The 16849-nt window shown below is 37.4% G+C and overlaps 1 protein-coding gene across 4 annotated transcripts in view; it reads left to right on the forward strand.

Moving 5' to 3' along the window:
* The window catches only part of USP12 (ubiquitin specific peptidase 12), a 39809-nt gene extending 23370 nt beyond the window's left edge, over positions 1-16439 (forward strand). Inside the window, exons 5-11 of one of the 4 annotated variants that reach the window (XR_004778033.2) lie at positions 2699-2775; positions 2988-3071; positions 6611-6808; positions 8843-8921; positions 11016-11375; positions 13045-13126; positions 14464-16439. Coding sequence is in view for 1 of the 4 variants with exons in the window: in XM_035542577.2 (XP_035398470.1) it covers positions 2699-2775; positions 2988-3071; positions 6611-6808; positions 8843-8921; positions 11016-11117 (540 nt within the window). In the remaining 3 variants the exon portion in view is untranslated. Of the gene's footprint in view, positions 1-2698; positions 2776-2987; positions 3072-6610; positions 6809-8842; positions 8922-11015; positions 13684-14463 lie in introns of those variants that run through there. The other 3 variants (XR_004778031.2, XR_004778032.2, XM_035542577.2) reach the window with 3 other exon arrangements.
* The last annotated feature ends 410 nt before the right edge of the window (positions 16440-16849 follow it).

Below are 16849 nucleotides of genomic sequence, written 5' to 3' on the forward strand. Positions count from 1 at the left end.
CAATAAGGAATAACTCAGTGGTCTCTCTACAGGAGTTGCATTGAAGACTTAACTATGTCCTACTTTCCCTTCCCTCCCCCACAACAAATCGTGCCCTTTGTTTCAGCTTAATTTAAAAATAGTTTCTGTCTTAGCACACATGGGAGCTTACAGCTGCAAAAGCTTTTTTGTCCACGAGCCGATTCACGTTGCTAGCAAGATACCAAACTGAAAGAAATACAGATTCCCTGAGTGTTAGCCATCTGGGTTTTGTGTTCTGTGTGGCGTTGGCCATTAGACTACAGATGTGCTGTCTGAGTGGAGATTATGTCCATGATGTGAGAACAATGTACCATGCATTTTCATCAGAATGTTGGAACACGCCAGTACATCATTGTTCGGATACATGTATTGTGTTAGGAGCACTCACAAGGCTTTTTGAATACATCTGGGCTTTACTCTGCAAGTGATGACAATGTCTGTTTCTGGGGTTGGTTTTCTTTCATTCTATAGATGATTGCAATACATAGTTTTGAAAATTTGATCACTTTAGTCTAAGGAATTTAATGACGTTTATTGGTAAATATAATCTGTAGAGAAGAAGAGACCATGGTTAGAGTGTGAGATTATTTTTTTTTTCAGTAAAACTGTACACATAAATTAACTGTTCAAACACAACTGCATGAAAAATCTTAAAGAATAGCATATTCTAAGTTATCAGCCTAGATAGAAAAAATCCACTTAGTTATTCTTTCCATAAAACCTGTAACGGTTCCTCATGATCCGAAGTGCACAATGACCAGCTAACCTGAGAGACGTTCTTGAAGACAGTATATCAATATTATCACTAAGAATGGAAAAATTCCTTTTGCAAACTCCTTATTTCAGTACCTATTTCCTTTTCAACCAACTATAATACATCCCTTTTTTCTTCCCCACTCGCCTCCCTGCCCTTACAGCTTCTGCTTGTGATAAAGCCACCTATGAAATTTTCATTCTTTCATGGAATTTTCTTTGATTAGACCAAGAGAGGAAGAAATATCTTAATTACATGTCTGAATAACACTGATCACATGGCACCTTAATTCTAGCTGTCCTCGCTGAAGACTGCAGCAGAGTGTTTTCTATAACTGATTTTTTTTTCTGAGCCATTCTTAATTCCTAGGCTACAATGATTTCCACCAGAGTTCTTAGCGTTCCAAACTCAAATTGGTAATTCTGAAAGTGGCTTGCAATGACATCTTTTGAAGAACTGTTGATCTGCATACACCTAAACTGCAGTACAACCCTGAAGATGGGAAATGAGCAACGTGCTGAAGATGCTGGTTGCTTTTTTTCCCCACCCTAAAAGTGTCTTGGAAGTTTTCTGCATGTATTCTGGAAGTCTAAACATTACACTTAAGCATTTAAATGTTATTGTAGACATATGTACTGGCACAGTGGCAAATTTTTTTGTATGTATACTTATTCTTGGAAAGATTATCTACAGAATAGTGGGACAAATCTTTCTCCAGTCCTCTCATAGATATTTACAGAAAGTTTTAACTTAATTTCATGTGTTTTTTTTTCTTTTGATTTGCCCAATTACATTAATTTTCAGAAATAATTGTCTTGACCAGATGTATTTTTCTTTTTATTCTCCATGTCTGCTGCCCTTAGGAACTGTGTGCTTCTCATCTCTTGATAATCAGAGAAAAGCTTCAAATTTCTCTTAGGGAACATAAATCTCATATGTTTTAAAGATAAATATTTAGCTCTAGCTGCTTTCAATCAAGAAATTGCAGCTGGGCACCTTTTCTGAAAGCATTCACTTTTGTATGTAGGAGCCATAAAAGGCAGTAGACCTTCTCACCAGTGATACCAAGTATCTCTAGATACATAGGGCAAACACTAGCAGATAAAAGTTAAGGTTGCAGTTTGCTGTTTCCTAAACATTTTAATAACATGGTTGATTTTCAATCAGTCTCTTCCCTAACAGAGTGCAACACCTCTGCCCCTCCTTCGCTGTGAGTCTCTTCTGAAGAGCTTGTAGACCTTTATTCCAGTGTTCCTCTTGTGTGATTCATCCCACCACGTTTCCGTGATTATAGTCATAGTCATAGGTCATAGTTTTCTAATTGCACCATGGTTTCCAGCTCCTCTTGCTCGTTTCCCATGGTGTGTGCAGCGGTGTAGATGTTATCCACAGTTCTGCCTCTATCAGACTATATGCCAAGCTCTTGTTTACCAACAAATATGCCATCTGTTGCTCATGAATCTAGACAGAAGGAGTCTTCAAAGCATTTCTGCTCTTTATTAGGAATGCTAGGATAGGCAAATACATATCTTTCAATAAGAGGAAATCATAGGGGAAGAGAAGAGGTGAGAGCATTATATAGGAGAAAAATCCCAGTGATTATATTCTTTTGAAAAGTGTGAGGTGTAGAAGGAACTTGGAATTATTGTTGAGCTAAAATCATAATCACTGCATAATCACAGCATAATCACTGGCACTGTATACTTCCATGGACACATACACATTTCCTTCTTCCTCTTTCTGAACAAAATCAGAAACAGATCTAGCAAATCTCTAACGTGCAAAGACATTTCACTTGTAGCAATTTTTTGAAAACTATTACAAGGGCAGTGATGCATTCTGTCAATAGAAAATGATGCTGAAAAGGAGGTAAATTAGCATAACAGGTTTTAACTGTAATCTGCCTGTCTTTTCTTCCTGCAGATAAGCAGCAAAGATGAAGACTTCTTAGACCTTTCAGTTGATGTGGAACAGAATACTTCAATCACTCATTGTTTAAGGTAGGTGCGAAAATCTGAACTTCCATATTTTGTCTGTCTTTTTTTAACTACGAAAGCAGAAAGTAAAACTAAAAGCTCATAGTCATTTTATGTAGCAAATTTTACTTTATGTAAACGTAATAAAATAATGTTTCTGTTGTTTATTTATGTATGTTTATATATATTTTTCAGGTAAGAAACTAGTATCTATATAATTTTTTTTTTTTATTCAGGGGTTTCAGCAATACAGAAACTCTGTGCAGTGAATACAAATATTATTGTGAAGAATGTCGCAGTAAGCAAGAAGCACATAAAAGGTACATCAGATTCAGGGAAGGAAAAAAAACATATGTATTTCATGAAAATACTCTTGTATTTCCTTTTCTGTGTGTTTGAGGCATGAGGAGAAAGTTCTGTCTCTCTTAATTGTTCTCACTCTTCTTCCTCTTAAGAGTAACTTGGTTACATTCCTCGTGCTTGAATTCATCGAGGCTACTTCCATGAGTAACGAGAATCCATGTAAAGTGTTTTGGGAGGCCTATTATTTATTTTAAGAATGACAAAAATAATGGTCTTAAGACCAAAGATAAGTTCAAAAGACAAGCTAAAATAAACTACTAATAATTAGTTAAAAATTCTGGGTAGTAATGAAAATTTACTGATTTTATGGGACTTCTTAAACTTGTTTTTCTCTAAATAATTAAATATTTTTTACGATTGCTGTAAGAGACAGTTTGATAGCACTTTTTTTTACTGATTCAGTCTGAATGATGCTTGTAATAACACTTTTTGCTAACTGAGATTTTGGTTAGTTGTGCTAAACATCTGCATGACAGTGCTCCTGAAAAGCATCTGAAGTTCCATGGAAGCCTGTAGTTTATTTAGTGTAAAAACATATCTTGTCTAATATTTCTTTTAGTCTTGTTTACACCTTTGAAAAAACTTTGATGTTGTGTACAGTGCTGTATTTATTACCTAAGAAAGTATTTGTCTGCTTATATGGATGAGTTGCAGGGATGGGAACACTGACATGCTCTACTGGTTATACCACTGATTCTGGTTATTTGGATTACCGCAGATTGAACACATGGCTTTTGGCGTATCTCATATGCCAAGTTTGCTTTTACACATTGCATAAGCTTACTAATTGATGTGTGTGAGAGGGTTGTGAAGCAAGGTCTGTCCTGTTGTTTTCTGTTGCCTTAGCTTTTTTTCTGTGTGGGACGCTACATGATCCCTGACCAATAATAAGATGTGTTGACATAAGCCTGTACTGTAGGCACTGATATATTGGCAAAACACAGCTTTTATTGTTTATATTTTACTCTTCATGTGGCCCTTAAGGTCAGTTTCACTGCAGTCATAATTTTCTTCCTTCTCTATATCATAAAGTTTATCCATGTTAGTGTCTGTTCAACTAGAAAAAGTGATTTTTTTGCCAGTGAAAGAGCTCCTATTGTCAAACACAACTGCATTTTTAAAAGAGGACTTCCATTTTGAAAAAAAATAAGTGGAGCAGAAATTATATCCATATCTCAGTAATATATTAAAAAGTAACTGTCCAGAAAAATAGCTGCTCCTGTCATCTTCCACCCCTTCTCCAGCATTTTTCATTTCCTAGTTCCCTTGCAGGCCAAAGAGAAAACTTGAGTCTAGCATGGTTTTTCAGATGCTATCAAGTCTGAGTTTAATGAGAAAAGAAACAGGTGTGTTTTCAAGGATTTTGTCCCCAGTCCCGTATCTTTTGGAAAAGGATTATGTTGTACAAACATATTTACTGACATTCCGAAAATACAGTCTTAGTAGACACACCTGAAGCCTTCATTGGGCTGTATTGTTAAGACTTTTGAGCAACCTTTCAGGGCTAAAGGCAGTCTGACAGATTCTGCACAGTGCTAATCTAAGGTAATAAGCTGTGCCAAGAAGCACTGCGCTCTAACTTGGTAGCTGTTTTTGTGGCAAATTTATTTTATTTTGTGGGCAAATTTATCTCCCAGAGGGTGGAAGTTTCTGTTTGTTGCCAGGCCAGCTGTGTTTGCCTGATGAGGATTTGTAAGCACTGAATTGAGACCTCAATACCTCAAACTAGGGAAGGGGGCCAGTGAGTCCTCAGTAAAACTAGGTTATCACATCCCAACTTTGACTTCAGTAAAGTGAAGCTGCAACATGTATGCAAAATCATTGCACTTAGAGCATAGCCTTATCTTATTTTGGCAGCATAAGGTAAGCCGAATAACAGTGTTCTGTTTGGATCCCTTGGCAATGTTAAATGAATGGCTTGATACGAAAATGTGGAGTAATACAAATGTGACAAAGTCGTATTGCCTGTTTTAAAATTCTTGTTTGACGTGGCCAGTTTAATGGGAAGTTCAACTGACACAGGACCTCTGGAACAACTTTGTTGCGATACTTCCAATGTATACCAAGTGGGGTGTAGGATTTGCATTTGGGAACTCAGGAAAGCTCTAGGGAAGTATGTCTTAAAACTGAATTCTGTGCTACATGGCCGTGTGGTGGTTTGATACTGGTAGGTAGCTAAGTGCCACCATGCCAGTCTCTGATTCCCCCTTTTCAAAAGGACAGGGAGAGAAAATACAATGGAGAGTTTCGTGGGCTGAGTAAGAACAGGGAGATCACTCACCAATTACTGTCACAGGCAAAATTGCAAGGGAGATTAATATTATTTATTGCCTATCACTGGCAGACTAGAGCAGTGAGAACTAAAAGCAACCTAAAAACACCTTCCCCCCATCCACTCTCTTCCACCTCCTCCCCCTGAGTGGTGCAGGGGAACAGGGAATGGGGGCTGCGGTCAGTCCCTGACGCTTCATCTCCGTCGCTCCCTCACGGTCCCTCCCTGCCCCTGCTCCCCGTGGGGTCCCTCCCACGGGATGCCGTCCTTCCCGAACTGAGCCTGTGGGGGCTGCCCAGAGGCAGCAGCTCTTCAAGAACTGCTCCCACACGGCTCCGTACCACGGGGTCCATCCCCCAGGAGCAAACTGCTCCAGCACGGGTCCCCCACGGGCGGCAGCTCCCCCCCAGACCCCCTGCTCCTGCGTGGGCTCCTCTCCACGGGCTGCAGCTCCGGCCCGGGGCCTGCTCCTGCGGGGGCTCTCCATGGGCCGCAGCGTCCTCCAGGCCACATCCCCCTGCTCCACCGGGGCCTCCTCCACGGGCTGCAGCGTGGAGATCTGCTCCATGTGGGACCCGTGGGCTGCAGGGGGACAGCCTGCTCCACCAGGGGCCTCTCCACGGGCCGCAGGGGGACTTGTGCTGCGTGCCTGGAGCACCTCCTGCCCTCCTGCTGCACTCACCTTGGGGGCTGCAGGGCTGGTTCTCTCTCAGCTCTCGCCCCTCACCCAGCTGCTGTAGCACAGCAGATTTTTCCCTTTCTTCCGTCTGCTCACCCAGAGGCGCAAACAACATCACTTATTGGCTTAGCTGTGGCCAGCAGCAGGTTCCTTTTGGAGCTGGCTGGAGCTGGCTCCTATCTAACGTGGGGCAGCTCCTGGGCTCCTCACAGAGGCCACCTGTGCAGCCCTCCCACTACCAAAACCTCGCCACATAAACCTAATACAGGCCTTTATGTCTAAATTATTATATGGGTTGTTCATGGGTCTTCATTTAGCTACTATTCTAAATAAATTTACAATTCTCTCAATTGCTAAGACCACCTTTGCTTTAGCAACACAGGACAAGTTCTGTATTATTTAGGTGACTGACGATTTTAGCATCTTTTTAATGCATGTAATTTTTTTAAAGACTTCAGTATATACGTTTCATGTTTGTCAATGTCAGCTGAATGATTTGGCTCAGTATTGGAAATACTGTTTTTTTTTTGTTTGTTTGTTTTCAGGATGAAAGTAAAAAAGCTACCTATGATTCTAGCTCTCCATTTGAAGAGATTTAAATACATGGATCAGCTGCATCGATACACAAAACTCTCTTATAGAGTAGTTTTTCCTTTAGAGCTTCGTTTATTTAACACCTCAGGAGATGCCACCAATCCTGACAGAATGTATGACCTTGTTGCTGTGGTGGTTCATTGTGGAAGGTAATAATATATTTTATGTAAGCGATTTTTGTGTAAGCTTAACTGCGTTTACAAAAACAAAACACCCAGTATCACATAACTAATAGCATTTAGAGATCTCTTAAAACTTAGCAAGGAAAGCATTGTGAAGAAATGCTACCAATCCTGGTAATATATGGCCTTGTTGCCATGACAGCTCATTGTGGAAGGTGGTAGCAGTATGTTTCATAGGAGTATTTGTATGAGCCTATGTCAAAAGGAAAAAAAAATATAATAAAAAAAATACCCCGTGTCATATAAGCAATAACATTTAAGGATCATAGGATCATTTTAAAAAATGGAGGAGAGAAAGCATTTTAGAACAGATGCTGCTTTATAAAGGGTTTTCTTCAGGGTTTTGTGTGTTTCCCACAGACTTTATCAACATTTTCTGAAATATACTCATATGGTGTGAGTTTTGTTGATTATTTCCTTGCTTTCAGAATGTGACTGTTAGACTTGTATTTGAATCATAGAATCATTAAGGTTGGAAAAGACCTCCAAGATCATCTGGTCCAACCATACCCCTACTACCAATGTCACCCACTAAACCATGTCCCTAAGCACCACATCCAGCCTTTCCTAAAACACCCCCAGATAGAAGAAAACTTGATTTTGCTGTTTTACATAGATGTTCTTATGGTTTCAAGTCTTTAAATTAGGGCTGCTGTACAAACTGCTTGTTGACTAAATAAAAGCGTCGAAGTGGAAAATGATGATTTAACATCTGGAATCATAGAATAATATACACTGTGAGGTCAACTACCTAAAGCTTAAAGCAGGGCTAACTTTGACATTTGATTAGGTTGCTCAGGGCTGTACCCAGTTCAGTTTTATGACTAGGAATGGGGATTTTTACTGCCTCTTTGGGCAATTTGTTTCAGTCCATCAGCGTTCTCACTGTACTTTCTTTCCCCTTTATATCACATCAGAATTTCCCTTTTCACGCTTTGTGACGATTGTCTCTCTTACCCCACCTGGTGCTGTAGTTCTCTGACAAATGGAGTAGCCTGCTGCTGGCCTTGCACCAGTTTATCAGTCTCTCTGTTGCATTAACCAAGTGATGTCTGGAATTCCATGTCCAATTTTGGGTCCCAGAGTGCAGAGTAGCAGGGAGTATCACTCTAACAGTACAGCCCTACATATGCTCAATCTTGGAAACTTGCCCATTCTCAGAGCCATGTCAGGTTAGTTGTGTTTTACTTTGGGTTGTATAATTTGGTACGCAAACATCCCTCATAGATGGTAGCCTTCCGTCCCTCATACAAACACAAAAATTGTATGAGTGTCATTAGCAGGTTAAGGCAGTTCCAGAACTACTTTAGGTAGTTGTCTGCTTTCAGTTTTAAGGTTCAGCTAGTTTGGAAAGTGTATCATATTCTTACCTGAAATCTGATTAATTAGTAAGACACTTTTACAGGTTTCATTCCTGTCATGGTTGTGGAGAAATTTCTTGTCTGCCACAAACTGAAGAGCTGTGCATTAGAACTGCTTTAGTTTAAACGGGAGACCTTTCCTTGCTGTAAGGATTCTTCAAACTTCTAAATTGCCAGTTTAATTCAGTTTTTGTTTGCAGTCAAGCAAATGAAGAGATTCCTGATTGAGCCTGTAGATGAACAGCAGCTCTACATGTTCTTCTTTATGAAGATCAGAACTGGTGTGGGATCTATCCTGTCCTTATGAAGCATCAGAATAATTTCTTGATTTCACTTCCCTGTCTCTCTTTTATTTCCTTTCATTTATATTTTCATGCGTGTGCTGCTTATTTCTCAGTTTATATATAATCCTTTTTTTTTTAGCACAGCATTAGATACAGATAAGTGAGACATTGTTATGAAGATGATTTAAGTGGAAGAAAAAGAGGAAAAGAAACATCCAAACAGAAATTGTGTTGGTACCCATTTCAATTACCGTTAAATACTGCTTTTCTACAAGAAAAAAACACTTTAATGAAATACGTTTGTACATACATGTGTTACAGTTTGTGTTCTTTTTTTTTTTGATTGTATTTTACAGTGGCCCTAACAGAGGACATTATATTGCAATAGTGAAAAGTCATGATTTTTGGTTGCTTTTTGATGATGATATTGTTGAGGTAAGCTTTGTGTATACTCTGGACTTTTTTCTCATACCAACCAGAGCACTTGCAGCACTTGTTGTGTGCATGATTACTTAAAGTAAAAATACTGATACGCTAACGAGAAGAGTTATTCAATCCCAATCTAAATGATCAATAACTGTGAGCACAGAGCTGCAGCTTACAATTTGACTGTGCAATAATTTTAATTGCATTTCGTTTTGTATAATTATGAAAAGAAGCTTCTTTGTTTATGGCCATTGTCTTTCACCTTTGTTTAGTAAGCTGTTCCTGTGGCCAGAGTATATGGCAAATAAAGGTGCAGATAAATTGGTTTTATTGCAGTTCTTCTCTGAGAGTAAATAATTTCTTGGAGGAATGTATTTGTGCATATTTTTTAAGAGGTTATAAATTATTGGAATGGATCAGTCTTGTCATCTGTTTTATAGAATGTCCTGGATTGTTTCAGAAAAAGCTGCAACAAGTGTCAAAGTAGACAAACTGGGGGTTCCCAAGTTTCAGCGTAAAATTTAAAAGTTAGTCCCTGAAACAGGAGTCTTTTGCTTATGGTATTCTTGCTAATATTAGCCATGCTTCCAGGAATTCTTGTTATTCAAACAAACAAACAAACAAACAAACAAAAATCCCTTCACCAGTTTTCACTTTGTCAACAGTTTCATCAGTTATCTTTTATTCTTCATTGAGAAAAAGAGCAGAAACTGCTCATGTCCATATTTCGTACTGTTACAGGTTTTTTGCTTGTTCTGTCATCTTCCTTTTTCTCCCCTTGTTTATGCTTATGCATGAACAGAAGTATGATTGTGCTGTCCACGTCCTTTATTAGATTTAATTAAGCCAGTACAATGAATAGTTTACATTTTTTCTTACATTATACAAGTACTGTATAATTAAAAAGAAGTAAAATGAGTGAGACAGGTATTGGACTTACTGTGTTAATTGGCAGGACAAGTCAAGGGTATTAAGGATTCTTATCTCCAAGCCACATTATGCATCGTTTTTCACACAGGAAATGACAGACATGGAAATATGCAGGGTTGCTGGGAAAGTAAAAGGATTGCCTCTATGCTTTATCAAGATACACTGTAAATTGAAATGTCTCAATAGGTCAAAAGTTCACTTTCCTCCAAGGAAAAGAGAGGCCACTGTGGTAGGTCTCATATCATTTCACAAACATCAGGGACGATCTCTCCAATTCCAAAGCAGTAACACCTGGCAGTAATGTATTTTTTTCCTCTTAGCTCTTCTAAAGAGGAAGGAAATAATCTTCTCGTTCTCACATCTAAAACATCTCATTGCCTTTTAGGCCCATGGTTAGTCAAGTTGGAATGACTTGTTCCTTCCTGAGAGAGGTTTCATTTCAAATAGTGGGAATGCGATTAAATAATGTCTGCCTAAGTGAAGGAAAGTTCATCTTTCCACCTTTTGTTTGTAGCCTAATTATCCTTGGTTTAAAATATAGCAAGAGAGCTTGCTTTTAATTTCAATTTCTTTTGTATAAAAAGTGATGACAAGAAAAACAGACTTTACTCATTTCAAAAATGTCTGGTTTTGGCAGACACTTTAAGTCTTTCCCCAGAAATCTTGGCTATGGGAGGCTTTCCAGGCTGGCAGGATCACAGACAAAATTTGTATGAAAAATTAAGAAAAAGTTAGCCTTCATTCTTTGCTTTCTCATTATTCTCATTTGCAGTTGACTGGCTTATACTGCTTAGAGTTAGAAATGATGAGGTTTGCTTAGAGTTAGAAATGATGTTCTTCATTGTGAATTTAAAGTCTTAGTGGGATATTGTTATCTTTAAAGCTTTTCTTTGTGAAATTTGCACAAACAATGCACCTTGGGTTACGCTCATAGGTTCACTTAATCCTTAAAATTGCACGCACATATATACATAAACATATGTATCCACTGCCATCTGTGCAGTTGACGACAGACTGGAAACATAACAAATTTAAGAATTATTGGGCTTTCATTATTATATGTAATAAGTGAAAGATATTTTTATTTGAGAACATATTTTAGAGTGGAACGTAATGTGATGTATATGTTATGCAAGGTATTCATACTTTAAAATTTTGGATTTTTACATACAGAAAATTGATGCACAAGCTATTGAAGAATTCTACGGGTTGACATCAGACATCTCAAAGAACTCTGAGTCTGGTTACATCCTCTTCTATCAGTCTCGGGATTGAGGGGGAACTGTAGCGAAGAGAGATTGTTATGCCTCACATCTCTATCTTGGAATGGAGCAAGCACTGAAGAAAAGAAAAGCAGGAAGCTCCAGGGGTGGTAGCACAGTTTGCACACAACTAAGCAAAGAGTTTGGGATTTTTAAAACCTTCATATCATTACCATTTTATTTGCTCAGGTATCATGCTGACTACACGTCTCCACTGCATCCCGTAAGCAAAAAAGAGATACCAACCAGTCTTGCAGGAGCTTTCCATTAGGTAATGCTGTTTCTGTGGTCCTAATTCAAAGCCCATTAAGGTCACTGGAGAACCTTACATGGACTTCAGTGGAATTTGAATCAGGTTCTAACTGCACTGCCAGATTGGTGCAAAAGGAGCATTAGAAATCTGTATTTTATACAGACTTCACATATAAAAAGTAAAGGACTCTTTGTGAACTTAGTTTCCTGTGCTTAAGGTTGAAAGAATGAGGCTGGGAGGGTTAACATGTAAGCAAGAAGATATATCTGGGCCCAATTGCCTTCTTGATGGTAGTAGTTTAACTGAAGATATAAACTGGTGTCAGGGAGGCAAGTATGTTTTGCTTCTCTGAAGAAGCTTACGTTATTTATAATGTATGATCGGGAACAATCAGTCAAGATTATGGCTTTTAATCTCCGTATGGGGAAAGGTTTGGTTTGTAATAGTTTATTTTTATTTATAAATTATTGTAACTTAGGATCTTGTGTACTGACTGTCCTTTATTCTAACAAGTATTGAGAATTTTATATATTAATTTGAATTAAAACTATGTTAAAATGTTAAAGAAGAGCCAACATAAATTCTAAAAACAATGTCTACAATGTCTTAAAAAATTAGTAACATAGAAGAGAGATTTCCTTCTGGAAGAACTGGTATCTAAGTGAGGTACTTTATTTAATTAAACTAGAATATCATCTTTCCATTAATGGGTGAAAAAAGTGAACAAATATTACACAGAAGACTTTTAAGAATGCATATCAAAAGAAAATGTTGGTGCAGTGGTGGTATACCAGTCTTTATAGTTCTTTAATCATTTATTAATGTCTTGTACTCTAAGCAAATTAGAATTATTTGGATCAAAGTAAACTGTTTTCAGAATTTCATACCCTTTCTTAAAAACAGATCCACTTATGTTACCAATAACATGGGTGACTGTCTCAAAAACCACTCAAGGTCTCAAGTATAAATTTTTCTAAGTAATAAAAAGAATCAAGATTAAATTTTAGTGAGACTGAAGATACTGCATTCCTTTAAAAGTAGAATGAAGCGTAGGGTTTTTCACTGAAACCAACTGTTTTACCTTGCTTTGGGTTTATGAAACAGCATTAAGAACTAACTCTTGACAAAACACCTGATCTGTAATAAATGTGAACTACTGTGATCTGACATTCTTCCATTTAACAGTACTTTGTCTGACAGTAGCTGAATGTAATTTCTGGAAAGTCAGGGGATATGCATTCCAGATGATGGCAATCAGGTCTTGGATGTCCTTGTCACCCCTCTTCAGCTAGTGATTTTTACATTATTGTAGTTTTCTAAGGTTATTTTATTGATACTGTTACGACTTTTGAAAAGAATGTCTCCTATCTGCTGCTATAACTGGCTATTTACTTACCTGTATCTTTTAGCTCAGGAAATGACTTCACCTATTCGCTCAGTTGAACAAATCTTTAACAGGGTCACTAAATAAATTGGGCTATTTAGCAACTGTCATGCTGTAACAAATTGCTTTTGTAAAATGCAAAGTTTCTAAAGCCCTGGTTTGGCTAGAATTCTTTTGTATAAAATTATGTATCATGATTAAACTACCAGCATTGTAAAGTAAAGCTTAAATATTGTGGGAGATGCAGAAAGTATGATTGGATTTTTCTTAAGGGATTCAAGTAATTTTAACACCTTTTTTCAGCTTTCAGTGGGAAAAGGGTTAAGGAGTGAGCCGGTTGGTTAATGGTGCATGTTAGAAGGATGAAGTCCTTTGCATACTAAAGGTACAGTATTGTAAAAGAACTGTCATGTTACTTTTTGCTAATGGACAATTTTTTCGTTCTTTTTTTTTTTTTTTTGTGTAGTCAAAATCTGAGACTAGTTGCTAAATACTTTATACCCTAACAAAATTCAAAACATTTTCATTTTATTCACTGGTTTTACTCCTGCCACATATTTTTATAAGGCGCTGACTTTCATTTTGTATAGGGTTTTTGAGATAGTATTCCAAATTATATATTTCATTTTACTTTTAGTGCAGCTGAAATAATCGGAAGTTCTCAATTAAACTATTATCAGAAACTGCAACTTCATAAAAAAAAAAAAAGAAAAGAGGCAGGGAAGTACAAAATATAACTGATTGGTATGTAAAGCATTACAGGATTATTTCTTGGCTGTAGTACAGAGGGGAGTATGGGAAAGTTGTCAGTTGTTGTAAATGGTGGAAATGATTTGCTGTGTAACTATGTAAATGTTAATTGGGACTGCAGTCCCCTATTTTGTATATTGGAGCAAAAAACTTCTATTAAATAAAGTATGTTCTCTAAAGGTAAGTACTGCATCCTCTGCAGAGCCCCAATGGTCAGTCTTCTGTCTTTTGTGCTTTTCACTGTTTTCAAACCTAAAAAGTATGTGGAGCTTCCTGTATTAAGTTAACTGTCCTTAGCCATGGAGGGAGAAGTGTGTTTAAATATGGTGCATTTTATATCTATGTCTGTTGTTACAAAAAATGGTTTGGTGGCAGTAATGTTTTTGGTGGTGCACTTACTTCTCTAGAACTAGTTTTTAAGTCGGTTGTTGATCTCTGAGGCAGAGAAGAGGGAGTGTTTTGAAATACCATTCTTTCTTGACTTCCATTTCCTCTAAAAATCTTTATCTTGCTACAAAATACGCATTCAAGTTACCTAATTGATTTCTTCGATTGCCACTTTGTGGGAGGGGAAACGGAAAGAAAAATAGGAGTGCTTACAGTATTAGCATAAGAGAGAGACTGACCAAAGAACTGGAGTCTAGCATCAGAAGAAAAAGGTGCATTACTTCAGTAAAAATCTCTTTTCATTATCTGTGTGTGATTTGGTATCAGGTTAATTTTTCACTTGGAGCATACGCTGCTGTTTGCAATGAATGTATGTACTTTTTACAAACAGATCATACCCTGCCATATTCCTAGTTGTGACAACCACACCACATCCATGGTCTTTCACTGTATAGAAATTGTGACTTTAGGGTGTTCAGGTTAATGTATGAATGATTAAAATGAACTCTGTTGTAAGAAGTTAATCATAAATCAGGTTTAGGTGACATTCAGATGTTAGCATATAGCGATGTGATGCCATTTCAGATCTACTGCCATACCCCGAGACATCTGCATAGGACTGGCAGATCTAACACAAGACCTACAAAAGATCTGCATCCTTCTGGAGCAGCAGCATAAGGCTGGACTGAACATCCTGGCTTGTTCCCCATGTCTTTGTCTCAGCATTTTCACAAGCACTGTTGCATATGCCCTCCTTGGTGCATACAAAGATGAAAGTTTCTATCACTTCGTTACTTTTCTGAGGCCTCTGGTTACTTTTGTAATTCCCTTATTAAAATGAAAAGAATTTTATGTTCTATTTGGTCCAGGCTCTCAGCTGTGGGTTTAAGATGATCAGTATAGACTTATCATTAAGATTACCCTTGCAACTTTTAAAAAGAAATTTTGTTATGTGAAATGTTCAATCTTCATTTAACAGAACTTAGCTTTATTTCTTATCTTTTTGCACAGAAATTTCCGATTTCCTGTACAAGAAAAATCTTACTACGGGTTAAATCTATGGGTTTCAGTGTTACACTGCAAATGTTTATGTGACTATTTTTCCAGAAGTTTAAATAATCCAGATGTGGTTTGTTTGCTGTCATGGAGCGGCTTTATAGTCTGAGTTGTTCACTCCCTCCCCCCATGTTTGTCTGGGTCGATCTCAAGATTGTATGTCTTAGAAATTCAGTCTTTGTTTTCCCTCTTGATAATACAATGTGCACATTTTATGGTTTCTGTCTTGTAAGGCTTCAAAAATCCTCTAACCTCTCACAGTATAATGTGAGGTGTATAATACATTTGTCTCTTTACATGCAAGCCTCCAAGTACTCAATTATTGCCAAAATTAATATTCTACATGATCTGTATTCAAGGGCTGTTCATTTTGCAGCAGCATTGCTGATCAATTGTTATAACTGAACTATGCAGGTCAACTACCATGCAAACAAACACTGGCTTCATCTTTTTACTACGGAGATCTCTGAAATCTGTTGTTTCCAATTTTAATTATGGTGAGGCAGAAATAAACTTTGTTTGGCGTATGTTCAAAAACATCTGCAAAATTGTCTTTTTCTTTTCTTTTTTCTCTTTTAGTGAATTAATTTTCAGGCTAACAGTCAGAAATCTGCTATTATGGTCGTTGAATTCCTTTTGGGGGAGCTTGTATAAGTGTGTTTTGGATACATAAGGAGGATTGTTTGCAGATATCACCAGCTTTGAAATGAACTAAAGGATATCTTCCAGTTTCTTCCCAAAGGTTCAAATGAATTATATTCCTCCTTTGCCTCTAACGGCTTGTGATTGCTGCCTTCACAAGAGATTTTAAGGGTTCAGAAAAGGGCAGAGGTACTGCCTCCTTAGCTCTTTGTATAGAGCTTGTGTTGGCAGCATTAGGGAGCTTTAATTACAGAAGGATCGTCAGTCATGTCCTTGATCTGCATTCCACGGGTTATGTAATTCAGGAGAGAGAGAATGCAGAGTGGAGATCTTACAGAGAAAATGGAGAAGTAACTTTGCAATTATTTACTAAAATACTAGCTAGAAAAGCAACATTTCCTAAAAGGTAAAATATTAAATTTAATGAAGATCTCAGGTGCTGGGAAAATTTAGGGTGTATCCAAAACACCCTGCCATACTCCAGGCTTTTGTTGCTTATTAAAGCGTCATGCTTATATGTGTGTGTTAATTTTTTTATTTAAGTCTAAATTCAAATTTTTTTAATTGTACACAAATTTGTTAATATGACTACGTTACTTAGTGCACTTCCAGAAAACAATTTATGTGTATGTGTCAGTTGAATGGAGTATAATCTTACAACAGTGATCCAGAAAGCATTTTCAGCTCTTCACTAGGAGTATTTTTCAATTTTGTATTTTCTGTTACTGTTTTTAAGTTAGAAAAAAAAAATAAAAATCTGAAGATCTCCAAGTACTTTACTAGCATGCTATATTATTCAGTGATTCAATATCCATGAATGCCTAAAAGTCTCACTGCTGTCAAGTGTTGGCTGTTAAGAGTCTGAATGTCATCATGTCATAAAGCTGACGTATCAGATGCTGAGTGTGATTATTACGTTACTTCAACTCTCACTAAATGTTGCTGTATTGTAAAGGCTGCTTTAATTGTCTGTTACGAGTTGTGCTATTGACATTCAACTCCAGTTACATACTTCCATGTGTGCATGTTTATTTGTGTTTCTAGAAACTGATCATCCTAATGTTATGTCAGTCGTCTCTGTGCATGTTTCATGTCAAGCAAGACTGCAGATACATAGCTGTAGGCAATGCCTGCTAAATTAGCGAACAGCATTTCAGAGATTAGATCAATATTTAAGATTTTCTTGCATTGAGAAGAGATGGAGGTTTTTTGTCTTCTAATCCCCGTGTACCTTTGGTGAAGGTTCTCCTCTTCAATAGCAAAAATGCTTTTT

Source organism: Cygnus atratus, chromosome 1 (genome assembly GCF_013377495.2).
Source record: "Cygnus atratus isolate AKBS03 ecotype Queensland, Australia chromosome 1, CAtr_DNAZoo_HiC_assembly, whole genome shotgun sequence".
Lineage (NCBI taxonomy): Eukaryota > Metazoa > Chordata > Aves > Anseriformes > Anatidae > Cygnus > Cygnus atratus.